A 15,419-nucleotide genomic window follows, 5' to 3' on the forward strand; every position below is an offset into this window, starting at 1 on the left:
AGTGTACCAGCAAAACTGCAGGAAGCCAGTAATATTAGTTTCTAATTTAAATTTAAATTCAACATTTTATAAGGGAGTTGCTATTACACAAAACATAATAGCAAAACATTTCATTTATTCCTCACATATCAAGTGTTTTCATTAGTTTGGATCCACACTTTTTCTTGTATTCATGGAAAGGATCTTTGATCCAGTGGAGATTCCAGCTGGTGGAAGGAGGGGTGGAGGTGATTTTCTCTGATTCCCATTGCAACCTGGAATGAAACCTCCAACACTATTCTTGAGGGTCCCCTAGCCCCATTCAGCAGGTTTTCCAGGGGACCGGGGAAGGGGGAAATGGTGAAAATTGCCTCTCCTCTTTCCACCATGAGCAGACTCCTCTGGATCCAAGCCCATATGTAGAAGGAGCTCTACGTATTTTGGACATTAAATAAAACCCCTCAAGTAATTTCAGAGACAGGCACATGCCTAATTACAATGGACAGTATAATATGCTGCCCACATGCCAGTGGGATCCACTGCTAATGCAGTGGGGAGGTAGTGGTTGTTAAAGCAACCTGAAACGAGTGGAAATTCTCATTTCAAGAACAGGGCAGATCAGTGGAGCTCGCAGAAGGGAGCTTTTCTGGGGTTCCTTTACGAAGCACTAACTCCTTGTTCTGCAAGTGGTGGGCGCTGGTGGCACAACACGATCAGTGGGAGTGCCCTTCGGGCCCAACCTCCAGTACATGCACAATCAGTCCTTGGTCTTCACTAGACCCCCTCTCCGGGAGACCAAGGTTGCTGAGTGCATGTACCGGAGGTTGGGCCTGAAGGGCAGTCTGGGGATTCTGCTCGTGTACCATCCACCCCTCTGCACGACTGACTCCCTGGCCGAGGTGCTTGAGGTGGTCTCTGATGTGCGTGTGCAGTCCCATAACTTATTGGTGTTGGGGGACTTCAACGTACATTCAGAGGCCATCCTCACAGGAGCATCTCAGGACTTCATGGAGACCATGGCTTCCTCGGAGGTGCACCATATTCCAACTGGGCCCACCCATGTAGCCGGACATGCACTAGACCATGTGTTTGTTTCTGGGGAAGTGGGGAGTGATCTGAAAGTCGGAAGTATATCCACCACCACCACCCTTGTCAGGGTCAGATCACTATCTGGTGACGTTGGACTTCTCGGTTCCACAACCCCTCCGCAGCAGTGGAGGACCCATTAAAATGGTCTGCCCCAGGCGTCTTATGGATCCGAATGGATTCCTGAACACGCTTGGGGATTCTCTGGAGCACACCAATGGCCACTCGGTCAAGACCCTGGTGCGTGGCTGGAATGCTGCAATCACTGGGGCATTAGATCGGATGACTCCGAAACGCCCTCTCCCCCTGAACAGGGCTTGGACTGCACCATGGTTCAATCCACGGTTACAAGCTCTGAAACAGGAGGTGAGACAGCTAGAGCGTCAGTGGCGGAAGTCTCGCTCCAAAGACGATCAGACACGGGCTAGAGCTGTATCTTCAGCCTATCACGTGGCGGTGAAGGCAGCAAAAAAGGAATATTATGCTGCCTCTATCGCGTCTGCAGAGTGCTGTCCCAGGAGGCTGTTCCAAGTGGTCCGGAGCCTGGTCGGTCCTGAGGCTCCGGAACCACTGGACCATTCTAAGGCCTCCTGTGAGGCCTTGGCAAGGCACTTTGCAGATAAAATTGATCGGATTAGGAGAATTACTCCGCACACTGTGGATACAGTTAGTGAGCAAGAGGCGGCCTGTGGCAAACCGGTTTTGTGGGATCGGTTCCGGCTTCTTCCTTCTCATGAAGTGGACAGGTGCTTTCATCTGTAAGGCGGACCACCTGCTTACTTGATCCTTGCCCATCTTGGCTCATTATGGGCTGCAGAGAGAGACTGGGTGAGGGGATCAGGGCGGTGGTGAACGTTTCCCTTGAGGAGGGAGTGATGCCATCAGCCCTCAAGGAGGCAGTGATAGGACCTCTTAAAGAAGTCCTCCTTGGATCCCCAAGTTCTGAACAACTTTCGCCCAGTCTCAAATCTGCCATTTTTGGGCAAGGTGATTGAGCGGGTGGTGGCGATGCAGTTGAAAGCACACTTGGAAGAAACCGATTATCTAGACCCATTTCAATCGGGCTTCAGGCTTGGGCATGGGACAGAAACGGCCTTGGTCACCTTGGTGGATGATATGAGGAGGGCTCTGGATAGGGGTGAATGCTCCTTCCTTGTTCTCCTCGACCTCTCAGCGGCTTCTGATACCGTTCACCACAGTATCCTCCTGGACCGCCTGGAGGGGTTGGGCATTGGAGACACCATATTGCAGTGGTTCCAGTCCTTCCTCTCCAGCAGGTACAAGAAGGTAGCACTGGGAGAGGAGGTTTCAGACCCGTGGCCGCTCACTTGTGGGGTGCCACAGGGTTTCATCCTCTCCCCAATGCTATTTAACATCTATGTGAAGCTGCTGGGGGCTATCATCAGGAGGTTTGGGGTGCGGTGTCATCAATATGCAGATGACACGCAGCTCTACCTCTCGTTCAAATCGTCACCAAGGTTGGCCATAGAATCCCTGTCCAAATGTCTGGAGACAATGAATGGCTGGATGGGGAGGAATAAGCTGAAGCTGAACCCTGACAAGACCGAGGTACTTTTGGTGGGAGACAAGAGGAGGCTGGGGGATGTTGACCTGGTGTTGAATGGGGTACAGCTACCCTTGAAAGACCAGGTCCGCAGCCTGGGGGTCATTTTAGACTCCCAGCTGTCCATGGAGGCTCAGGTGTCAGCTGTGAGCCGGACAGTGCTGTACCAACTCCACCTGATACGGCAGCTGCACCCCTTCCTTCCCAACCATCTGCTCCCATCAGTAGTACATGCCCTGGTCTCCTCTCGTTTAGACTACTGTAATGCGCTCTACATAGGGTTACCCTTGAAGACGGTTCGGAAGCACAGAACGCGGTGGCTTGCCTGATTAAAGGCAGCTGCCGGCAAGTTCACATCATTCCAGTGCTGAAGGAGTTGCACTGGTTACCAGTTGTTTTCCGGGCCAAATTCACGGTGTTGGTTTTGACCTTTAAAACCCTATATGGTTCCGGCCCAGCCTATCTTAAGGAGCGCCTCCAGCAACACCAGACAGGCCGCTTAACAAGATCAGCCTCGGATGGCCTTCTCTCTGTCCCATCAGCCAGGACAGCTAGACTGGTGGGGATGAGGGAGAGGGCCTTTTCTGTGGTGGCCCCCACTCTGTGGAACTCCCTCCCTAGGGAACTCCGCCATGCCCCCTCTTTAATGAACTTCCGCCGTGCATTAAAAACGTGGTTGTTCAGGCAGGCATTTGGGGTGGGTTAGGGTATTTTGGAAAATGTTTTTATTGTAGAATTTTATTGTTTTAAACTGTTTTATTATATGCTGTACATCGCTCAGAGTGGCTGGGTGACCAGCCAAATGGGCGATTAATAAATTTAATAAATAATTTAATAATAATAATAATAATAATAATAATCATGCAGCAGCCCCACTGGATATTGCCCAGTGCCATCTCAGTAAGCCAGGATCAATTTTCCATATCAGTGACCCACATCTCTGCAAGTCAATATGCCTTTTTCTATTGAGCCACTTTGCCCATGCCAGTAGGAGAAATGTTGTAACAAAGGTGAAAAGAAGGGTAGATTAATACACTGTGGGCAGTACCCAATGCAACACATGGAATTTATGTTCATGTTAAATTATGTTAACATTATTTTACCCTAGAAAGAGCTCCCACCATGCCCCTTTCCTCTAAGTATTGCACAGAGAAACAGTATTGTTTCATTACTAATCTTATCTGACAGCCCAGAAAGAAACAGAATAATAATGGAAAATTGGTGACCCATATTCTCACTATATGTGCAGGTGATTTTGTCCTCAACAAAAATGTTTAAAACTTTAAACCTTCTTAAGTATTATAAATGAACTACTTCTTGAAACAACTGCAGAGTGAACTGTCCGATTAACTTCGTATTCTCAGCAGGATATTATGACAACACAGTCACAAATACATTACCTGCAAATTGTATCCTAAGCAAAGTCTGGCCTTTACACACATTGGATTCAGATGTATTGCTTTCAAGAAATCCTTCAGAGCTTGCATAGTGCCTTGCTCATGACCAAATTCCATATATGAATTCCCTCGTCCAATATAGCCATCCAGAGAAAAGGGATCTAGTTTAAGAAGCTTAGAAAATGAATGCACGGCTTCTTCATACTTCTGAAGTCTAAAATCAATATACATTTGAAGGTTGTTTTATTAGCAACATTTGAAATTGTATAATTTAACAAGGAAAGACGCAATGGTGCAGAAAACAAGATTATCACCAGTTTCTAAACATATCTCTCATCTCTGACACATTCTCACATGGCTTGCTTTGTCAAGGTTTATAGCATTTATTTATATGGCTATCAAAACTGCCTTCTCAAATTTGAGTCACAGATTGCACCAGTCAAGTGAGCTGGCTCAGAAGTACACCACAGTTTGCCGTTTCATCCAAACCAGCGAACAATGGTTTGTGCTTGCTCTGCAAACCAGGATTGGAAACCAGGATCAAACATTGGCCCCAATACTAATTTGCAGGGCAAGCACAAACCACAGTTTTCTGGTTCAGATGAAATGTCAAAACACACGAGCTTCAGACAAACCTTGTTTATGTTAGGGTCTAAGTGAGGGGTTTACAAAGCGAAATATGTTCTGGATTGATGCGTATACGTGTGTATCGCATGACTGAGTTAAATACTTGGGATAGATGACAGCTGCAACATTGTTCTCACAGCATAAGAGACATAGAATTAAAAGGTGTCATTCATTAATTAATTCATTTATTTATTACATTTCTACAGCTGAAGCTCTCTTGCAACACCTGTTCATGTAAATGTAACTCTTAATCTAACAAAGATTGCTCTGTACCAGAGAATTTTCCATTTTGCCCAATGAAATCTTCTGTATAGCTTTCAAGAGGATTCTACAATACTCATACATACAAAGTACACATGAGGCTCCTGGGTATGCCCTCACAGAATTGAGTGCAAGACTGCAAATAATTCCTCTTGAACTTATATCCTCTCTACTGCATAGCCAGGAAAGGATCAGAAAGCATTATTCCTATTACAGACTATGCCACACAACAGCCCTAGTCTAACACTATCACAGAACAAGCTTCAAAAATCAGAGGTTAAAGCATAAGCTACCTATCCAGTAGGTACTAGGCATTCCCTGGAAGTGTTCTCGTTTTGCAGTAAAATGTAGATAACCTTTTGTTGTTGTTGAAAGAAGCAATAGAAATAAGAATGAATGAACATTTGTAGTACTATTACCAACTATTGAGTAACTGGGCCACATATACACCCTTAGATAAATTTGAATTACTTGGTTTGTCAAAATAGCATTTAGACAGCTATATATCAAGCCTACTGATTTTCAGACCTGTGAACAGGTCTAACAGGCTCTCTATGGAATGCTGTTTCCTAGCAACCACTAGAAAGTGAGCAAAAACACAATGAGCCATTGCACAACAAAAGTGGATAACGAGAAGATGTATGGCTCCTGAGAAATATGAAATCTTTGTTCTTTATATCAAGGTCAGACCTATCATGCAGCAGAATGAAGCAGCCTGCTTCAGGAAGCATCACAAGGACAGGGTAGAAGAAGACTAGCTGGTGTTCAAATGGTGGTTCACTAATACTTTTTTACATGTTGGCCCTAGCTGGTGATGGAGGTGGAAGGCTCCATTTGGGCTCTGTTTCAGGCACTAAATGTCTTGGGCTGTCACAGCTTTTTTGCTCACTTTCTTCCACTTCTACTTCATGAACTCTCCTGTATGCTTTATTGTAAACAAAGACATCAAACATATATTCCAAATTTGTTCTGATCAGTGTTTAATATTACCGATGGTAGCAGAGTCCAATAACTTTAAATAGTCGACTGTCTTTTGGTTTACTCACTGCCACCTCTGCAAAGTCCTAAAAAATAGAGAAAGAGAACACTTGTTGTGATGCACCTGACACAAATGTCACAGGCAACATGCAATAGGTGCCTGTGATACTAGCATCTCTATTCATACTCCCAGCTTTGAGTGCTGCACTTGCTGGGACAAAATTGCCATTTACCAGCAATTTCAGTTAGTGGTTTGAGTATTGGTTAACAATGATTTCCCCACAACAGAAAGGCTTGCTGGGGCTGTGTTTTCTGGATGGTTCAACATCACCAGCATGGTCCCTAAACATAAACTAAAGGCCTTTAGAGAAACCTCCAAAGCTTCAGAAGGATAGATGCAGGGGCTTGAGAGGTAAGATGACTGAAAACCAGATTAAGGTTTCTTATAATGAAGCCTGGTGGTATTGGAAGAATGGCAATCTCACATTCCCATCCTGGCCCTCCCCCAAAGCACAGTGATTGCAGAGTCCCTGGCAAAATGTGCCTTGTGATTAGAAAGTGGACCTGTCAGTCACTTAACCCCGCTCCACCCCTCTCATCAGCATTTAAGTGAAACAAATGCGAAAGATGCTATTTTGGGATACACACTGTCTGCCTTTCCAAAGCCTGAGGTCCAAGCAAAGCCTCATGCAAGGCCCAGCTTCAGTTCTGGCTACTTTGGAGAGAAGTGCTACTTTTCAGCATGCAACTCCTTCGCTGAGAAAAATGCACTGGCTGTCTATTCACTACCAGGCCAAGTTTAAGGTTTTGGTACTATGTATAAAGCCCTAAACAACTTGAGACCAGGATACTTAAGAGAGAGCCTTCTCATTTATCAACCTGCCTGGTCACTGAGGTCATCAGATGGCATGCCCCTGGTGGTTCTGCATGGACCTATGGCCCAATTGGAGTACACCCAGAGAAGTGCTTTCAGTGTAGTGGCCCCCTTTCTGTGGAACTCCCTGCCTCTGGAGGTCAGGCAGGCACCAACACTATGTTGTTTTCAGCGCCTCCTAAAAACATCTTTATTTCAAGAAGCCTTCCTTGACTGACCAGCCAGTTTTTATTGGTATTGTTTTTTTAAAAAAAAATAGTATGTTTTATTCTTTTTATCCTTTTATTTTTTATTGATCACTGCTTCGAAATCTGTTTAGATGTGGAACAGTATATAAATGTTGTAAATAAATATAGGACAAAAACAAGAAATCTATAACTTCTCATGTACCAAAAGGGAGGGCTTTGGGATTTTATACCTCTAGTGCATTATCATGCTGATCCAGTTCTGCATAGAGTAATGCACGGTTGATCAACACTTTCAAGACAATGTCATTGTTTGCCTCAAGAAGAAGAACAATCCCGTAATCTTTCAATGCCTATAAAACAGAGGTCATAAAGCTAATTGTTCAAAAGTGTAAAACATGGCATGCTTTTGTTAGAATAAGGAATCCTGCCCTTTACACAGACATTCCAGTCGCTTTACCTGATTACAGACCTATGTGCTTTTCAAATGGAAAATAGGCTCCAAAGATTTGTTTCTACTACGTAACTTCACTAGGGGTTATGACAGAAGGGGGAAAAAAGATACGTTCCAAGTTTCAGCAAAGTTCAGGAAAATAATTAAATTTCAAGATTTTTGTTCTAGCATTAGTTTCAATGAACTAATAAAGTTACACTATAAGCACTGATGTAGTAAAATTTAGGTTAGAAATTAAAAAATATCTTAGGCTTTTGAAGAAACAAGTAATTCTTCCTTCCTATGCCTTCTCCAAATGGCCAATTTGGGAAAGAAGAGAATCTTGACCACAGCAGTGTGGCTGCAGGAAGCACCTTGATTTACCCTTCCAAGGAGCTGAATTTATAGTCAAAACGTTGGAATTCCTCAGGTCAATCACAAAATGATTGATCTGTTCAATCACAAAATAATTTCAAACCACCGCTTGCCTTATTAGAACTCTGACATTAATTGATAAGGTTACCCATGTTTGATAAAGTTGCATTTGACCTTTACTCTTAATCTTTCAAATGTTGGCTTTAAAAAAGGTGAAGAATTTGAGGAAGTTATTAGAAATAGGCTTTCTATTGATATACTGTAGACTTACGCTACAAAATCTAGCAAGGCTTTTATGAACCAACTGTTAAAATATTCATCATATTGGTTCCAAACATATTTCTAGGAGGAACATATTTCAGACATTCACATACTAATAGCCTTAGGGCATAAATACTAGAATCTGATGGAGGGTGTGTGTGTGTGTAATGGTCATGAGCAGCACAAAGCTAGAAATCCGTGAAAATGAGCTCAAAGACAGAACTACCAATTGTCATTCAACATATGAAATATGGTTTTGCAGTCATCTGTGTGCCTCCTTGCAAATTTGCTTCTTAGGAGTACTTAGGGAATCTGTTGGCATGCTTCTTTGCATGAAAGCCTGGGAGATACTCTGCCCCAGTATTTTGTGTGACATAGTGCTGTATCTTTAAGAAGCCCAGCCCGGCACCCAGTGTAAAGGCAAGGCTGAAAGGGACTTCTTCAACTAGAATGGGCAAAGAGGCCAAAGCAAGCAATCATGCCATGAGGTCATTAGCATCTGCTCACTTGTTCAAGCCAAAGATTAGTAGTATGATTCAATCAACCTCACTAAAATGAGTGACTCGCTGTTAAATACGGATGTATGGATTTTGTAAAATATGTTCTATCTGTGTTTCATGGATTGTTGGGTGCCTTTTGTTCTGTTGTCTACTCACTGACAGAATCAGATTTTTTTCAATTTCCTGAATTTGTGCAAATTTGCACTTGCACTAATTCACACTTGCACAAATTTGCACTTGCACAAATGCGCAAATCCCCCCAATGTGCATTTTCATGCTTTAGCCTGTGGGAAAAATGCGCATTTTCAGCCAGTTTTTTAAAATATTTTTCTACGACTAAATTTGCATAAAATTCCGGAAAGTAAAAAAAGTCTGTGGAATCTGTGTGACTCTGGTCCGCTGTGGAATCCCCAGCTCAGATCCACAGAAATCCAAACACATTTGATTTCATTGCAGATTTCGCCGACATCCCTACGGTTAAATTAAGAGTCGCATACCTCCAAAGTACTGCATAATGAGAGATAAGTGTGATAGTCCGGGGGAGATTCCCCACCCCTGAGCCCTGCAATATCAGAGAGATACTGGGTCAGTTCGCATGACATGACAGCCCACCATGGGTTTATTTATCTGCGAGGAGCTATGGTATGTGCCAACCACCATTATAAATATATAAGCCCCAACCAGGGGTTGCCACGGCTTACAGCATCATGCAAACCTACCAGCGAGAGTTATTTGAGGTTTAAACAGTCCTCACATAACTCTAAAACAGATCATGATTGTGAGAGTGCTGTTTAATCCTCAAATAACCCCCACTGGTCATGTTCGTACAACACGACAACCCATGGCAACCCTGGCCAGGGCTTGCATATTCATTATGGCAGCCAGCATACTCAGCAGCTCCTCACCTGTAAATTAACCCACAGTGGCCTGGCATATTGTGTGAACGAGTTCACTGCCTTGATTAGATTTAGCTCATCCAGAGTAATATTTGGGAAAGGAATCCACCCTTCTGAGACAATGGCTCGCTCCAACCAAAGTAATCTCCCCCTCTTTTGTCTACTTTATCTATGGTTAGTCCTGAGCTTTTATCTCTTTTGTGTCCTTTGTGGAAACATAAGAACCCAGGGCTTGAGAGTGTTCTTTATCTCCCCAAACGTTTGGTAACCTGTGTCTTCAGTTGTGTGACAAGATCAGTGCCCCTGGCTGCATAGGTTTGCCCTCATTCCCTTGCTGACATAACTTTAAGCCACAGAACCCAGGGTTCTATATGAGAGCCTTGATGACCCTACTTCCCGTTCTAGCTGCCTAGGTCCCTGCTCAAGCTGAAGTGGTGACCCACTTGCAGCCTTTTTCAAGGCTTCTTTTGACGTAACCTCAAAGGTTTCCACACACCCCAGCACTGTCTTCAGGAATGACCCTGGACAGGACTCTTTCAGTCCTGCCCTATCTTTTGGAGGTCCTTTCCCTACAGATTGTAACCTCCAACCTTTTAACCCACTTTTCTCTATTATGTTCATGTCTGAGTGTATGTAGGAATTTGGTCTGTCTTTTAAGCAGTTTTTGGGTGGGAGTATGGCCACTGTAGTGCAACCTTGCCCTGGTTGACCAGTAAAATGGACTGCAGCCAAGTTCCCTTTTCCATGGTCCTCTTTGTTTCCTCTTCATGCCCACTGTGGTCAGCCAAGTCCTCCAGAAGGATGTGGTTGACATACAACATAATCTGGAGTCGCAGAGACTCTGATGGTACAATAAAGTGCTGGAACAGGAAACAAGAAGCAGCAGGGGGTAATGCAAAAGGCACTGGAAACTGGTATAGTGTGCTTAGTATAGATGCTCCAATGATCCTGCCCTCTTCTCTTGTCACAGTGACTTTGTGCAAGGAGTAGCCACTGCACTTAACCTGTGGCTAGAGACAAACTACTGTAGGTCCCCTTTGTCTCCCCAGCCTTGTTATCCTCTTTTACCACACCTTTTTCTTTCTTCGTCCCCTTTCCCAGAGAGCCCCAAAACTCAGATTTTCCTAGTCCCATATTCTTCAGCTCCCTCAAAACTATAGTCCAGCCCATTCAAGTCTCAACCCACTGCACATGTTCACAGCCTAGCCTTCCATGCACAGCAGCCCTTGATTTAGACACAGAGTGGGCCTTTGAAGTGAATTTTCCAGTTCAAACCCTGTGCATGTATTCATTTTGTATTCTGTTTTATATGCTTAGTGTGTGTGTATAGGATTGTTTGTGGTATATCCTCTAATTCCATCCAGAAGTTCATATAGTGCCTAATGTTGTTTTGTTCTGTCGTTAAGTCGTGTCCGACTCTTCGTGACCCCATGAACCTTAGCACGCCAGGCTTTCCTGTCCTCCGCTCTCTCCCGGAGTGTGCTCAAGTTTATATTCATTGCATCGGTGATGCTATCTAGCCATCTCATCCTCTGCTGTCCCCTTCTACTTTTGCGTTCAGTCTTTCCCAGCATCAGGGTCTTTTCCAGTGAATTTTCTCTTCGCTATAGTGCCTAATACCAACCAGCTAATTCCAAAAATAATTGTTATGTATATTTTATTTTATTCCTGTGTGTTCAATAAAATAGTACCCTTTTGGAATAGACTTGTGTGTGCATCACTGGGTCAAATCTGCCATGACATCCTATGACCAACATTAACAGGTTCCTTAGACACGTGTATCTCTGAACAGACAAATCCTTACACACTGTAACATTTGTTAACAAGTTTGTCACCCTGATACTGCAAATTCATGAAACCATACTGACTCAGGGGTATGCACAGAGCTTCGTCGCCCACAAAAAGATTCCCATATATTCAGTAAAAGCCTTTTTCATATACATAGATTAATATGGGTATGGAGCTCCACCTCCACCAAAGTGAATGAAAAAGCCTGCATGTAGTTCCATGTACATATTACAGTGTACACAGAATTGGACTGGGGTAGTAAATGTATAATAATTACAAATAAAAGCAGGATACTTGTATTCAGAAATAGTGTTAAAGCAATTAAACAATATTATATGATTTATGATTTTTTTAAAAAATGAAACATACATTTTTCCAGTCCTTCAGTTGGTGGAAGGAAATTGCCCTATTGTAATATGCCAAAATGCATGCATTGTCCAGGTCTATGGCTCTAGTTAAATCTTCAACAGCATGTTTGTAAGTCTACAGAAAAAATTGGCGTAGTATTAGCATGAATTGAAAATATTAGATAATCGACACAGAATATAATAACTAAATATCATGGTCCCTATGTTGGTAGTAATTTTATTGATTTTTTGTTGCAGCAGCAGCCTGGCAATGTCTCTCATGGAGAATGGCTTAACAGGCACAACACTATGTCCTGCCACAGCATTATTGCCAGGGGCACTCTTGGTTAAAAAAGAAAAAATGATTGTCTCCCAAAGCTATTAGTTTTTATCAAGAGTGCCCCTGGGAATGATGGTACATGATGATGTAGCGCCGATCCCATTGGGGTATTCTCAACAAGGAACACTGCTGGGCTGCTGCTACTTATTGCAGCTCCACTGCTGCCTGAAGCGGTGAAGCTTTTTTCCTAGTAGAAGAAAGAATGCAACCCTCTGCCACCTCCTAGCTATCATGGTAAATCACCACCACCCTGAAACATACGTTAATTTATCTCAAAAATCTTTGGAGGTAGTTTTTTCTTTCTCCTCATGCCAACAAAAGTCTGGGCCAAATACTTCAGCCCAGCATCAATTTGGCTGTGTGTACACACAGAATTCCAGAGTCTGCCTGGGACTTAGAGCTGAGGACATGGCGAAGGAGCCTAACTTAGCTCCAGTGCCAGTTCCAGGTTTTTGAAGACTATCTGGCAAGACATCCTCAATGGGGGTCCTTCCTCAGTGAGTCTACCTACTCATTACTGTTGTCACCAGCTGCTATTGCCCCTGATCCTCTTTTCATCATTGCTACTGCTTACTTGCTTGACAAGCAGAGCGCCAGTGAGGAAGTAGGCAGTGGAACCTACTGTTCCTCCTTCTCACCATCACCATTGTCTGGGCCAGAGCAAAAGGCAGGTGAACAAGCAGGTTGCAATGGTGAAGATGAGAAGAAAGTCCAGAGGGCTCTTGTCAGTGGGATCCTCCTGGGGTGTGGACCCTTGGCAGTTGCCCAACCTTGCCTACCCTTGATGCTGGCTCTGACTGACTCCCTTCTATTTAAGAGTTCAGAAGGGATCTAATCATCACATTTTCCTTTGCCTGCCATGTTTTTGAGCCCTGCAGACTTCTGATTAGTTCGGAGAAGAACATGGCAGACGTTCACTAAGGCCTGACTATCTGCATTACTGAGAGAAACAAAGCAAAACCTTTAAGTATTTTAAGCAACCCCCTGAGATATTCAGAGACCAGACAGATTGTTCTGTTGTAAATTGCCTTTCAAGGACGTACCCCAAGGGTGAACAAACTTTTTGGCCCTGAGGGCTGCATAGAGAAGTGCCATGGGACTTCACACATATATGGTCACATGAGCACCCACACACACAAAGAAGGGGTTAACTTGCTAGTGCTAGCAAGAGAAAAAGGCAGGTTGCTTACTTGTAGCTGTAGTTCTTTGAGTGGTCATCTGTACATTCACACATATGGGCTCTGTGCCTATGCGGAGCCCTGTTTCAGGGAACTTTTATAGCTGAGGAATTTTGGTGGGAAGTCTCCCACACTGCCGCAATGCACATGGCCTAGCAGGTTCCTGCTTATTCCCTTAGTTCCTTGAGACCAACATTGTAGCCCTGGAATCGAGAGGAATCTTCAATACCCAAATTGAACTCGAGTATGACACTGAAGAGGGAACAGTGGGTGGGTTATATGAATGCACAGATGACACTCGAAGAACTACAGTTACAGGTAAGCAATCTGGCATTCTTCCTCATGGTCTCTGTGCATCACACATATGGCCAAGTAGCAAGGTGACTTACCAGAGGCACGTTGGTGTCCTACTGCACAACAGAAGAGAGGACAGCACAACCAAAAGATCAATCGACTCTGGCCTGAACATCCAGCCAACAGTGCTGAATAAATGTAGCCAACCTCAACCAGATTGCAGCCCTGCACAGCTCAGGGATGGTGACTCTCCTGCCAAATGCAACTGACATCACTACCACATAAGTAGAGTGAGCTCGGACTGGGGAGGACAATTCAAGATCAGTCACCTTGACCCACCAATGAAAGAGATCAGTCAGGATTTTTATATCCGTCTCTCACTCATGGGAAGTCAGCAACGTCTAGCTGAGCTGGTTGGCAAGTACATTGTCCACACCAACTACATAGATCACAATCAAACTGATCTGATAGGACACACACCAACAGAACATCTGGACAGTGAGCGCAAGCAGAAGGAGGAATCTCATGCCCCACCCCCTGCTTGTTCAAGTACGTGATGACTGTGGTATTGTTCAATGCTATCTGGACCAGTCTGCCCACTAGGTCCAACTTGAATGCCCTGAGTGCCTTGTCAATTGCCTTCAGCTCCAGCAGGCTGATGTGTTTGGTGGCTCCCTTGGGCATCCACTAACTGTGGACTGTGAGGCCCCCACAGCGAGCTCCCCATCCTGAGAGTCCATAGTCACTACCCATCCATAGTCACTACTCAGGATGGAGAGGGCCTTTTAGTTTGTATGATAAATACATGAAAAATGGAGACCTGGTAGCCCCCATGGAGGTGATTGAACCTGCCAAATTTCAGGCAGTGGGTCTAGCGGCTTTTGTGCTAGCCCCAGGTAAAATTCACTTCTTAAAACAAAATCTGTCAAATCAAAGAGCTATTTCTTTGTGTGTGCTTCCACATAGGTGCATGGAATTCGGGGACCTGGCAGCTCCTGTGGAGCTGACTAAACCTGCCAAATTTCAGACAGTTAGGTCCAGTGGCATTTGTGCTAGCCATGCATAAAGTTTCCTTTTCTCAAAGACTAAAACAAAAGGTAAAAACTGTCAAGCCACACAGGGAACTAGAGAGCCTAGTCATAAGATGTTTAAGGTGACCATTAGGAGGTCACTATCCCTAATCTCCCCTTCATGGATCACTGCCTTGTTGTGGCGAAGGGGCTTGCATAACTCAGTGAAGCCATAAGCTATGCCGTGCAGGGCCACCCAAGACGGACAGGTCATGGCAGAGAGTTCTGACAAAATGTGGTCCACTGGAGAAGGAAATGGCAACCCACTCCAGTATTCTTGCCAAGAAAACCCCATGGAACGTATCACAAGGCTAAAAGAGATGACGCCGGAAGATGAACCCCTCAGGTCGGAAGGTGTCCAATATACTACTGGGGAAGAGCAGAGGGTATTTCCAAGTAGCGCCAGAAAGAGTGAAGCGGCTGGGCCAAAGCCGAAAGGACACTCAGCTGTGGATGTGTCTGGTGGTGAAAAGAAAATCCGATGCTGTAAAGAACAATATTGTTTAGGAACCTGGAATGTTAGATCAATGAATCAAGGTAAGCTGGAGGTGGTCAAACATGAGATGGCAAGATTGAACATCGACATCTTGGGAATCAGCGAACTAAAATGGACAGGAATGGGCGAATTTAATTCAGGTGACCATCATATCTACTATTGTGGACAAGAATCCCTTAGAAGAAATGGAGTAGCACTCATAGTCAACAAAAGGGTGGGAAAAGCAGTACTGGGGTACAATCTTAAAAACAACAGAATGATCTCAGTACGAATCCAAGGCAAACCATTCAACATCACAGTAATTCAAGTCTATGCCCCAACCACTGATGCCGAAGAAGCTGAGGTTGATCGGTTCTATGAAGACCTACAACACCTTCTAGAACTAACACCAAAAAAAGATGTCCTCTTCATCATAGGGGACTGGAATGCTAAAGTAGGAAGTCAAGAAATCACCGGGATAACAGGCAGGCATGGCCTTGGTGTACAAAAT

The 15,419-nt window shown here is 44.3% G+C and overlaps 1 protein-coding gene across 1 annotated transcript in view; it reads right to left on the reverse strand.

The window, feature by feature from the left end:
• Positions 1-15,419, reverse strand: part of TTC6 (tetratricopeptide repeat domain 6) — a 170,511-nt gene that overhangs the window by 14,325 nt on the left and 140,767 nt on the right. The window contains exons 33-36 of the mRNA XM_084827146.1: positions 11,574-11,687; positions 7,185-7,304; positions 5,905-5,978; positions 4,030-4,240 (exon numbers count right to left, since the gene is read on the reverse strand). Coding sequence (XP_084683272.1) covers positions 4,030-4,240; positions 5,905-5,978; positions 7,185-7,304; positions 11,574-11,687 — 519 coding nt within the window. The remainder of the gene's footprint in view (positions 1-4,029; positions 4,241-5,904; positions 5,979-7,184; positions 7,305-11,573; positions 11,688-15,419) is intronic.

Source organism: Heloderma suspectum, chromosome 1 (assembly GCF_057233095.1).
Source record: "Heloderma suspectum isolate Gila_16-S chromosome 1, 16-S_ref, whole genome shotgun sequence".
Taxonomy (NCBI): domain Eukaryota; kingdom Metazoa; phylum Chordata; class Lepidosauria; order Squamata; family Helodermatidae; genus Heloderma; species Heloderma suspectum.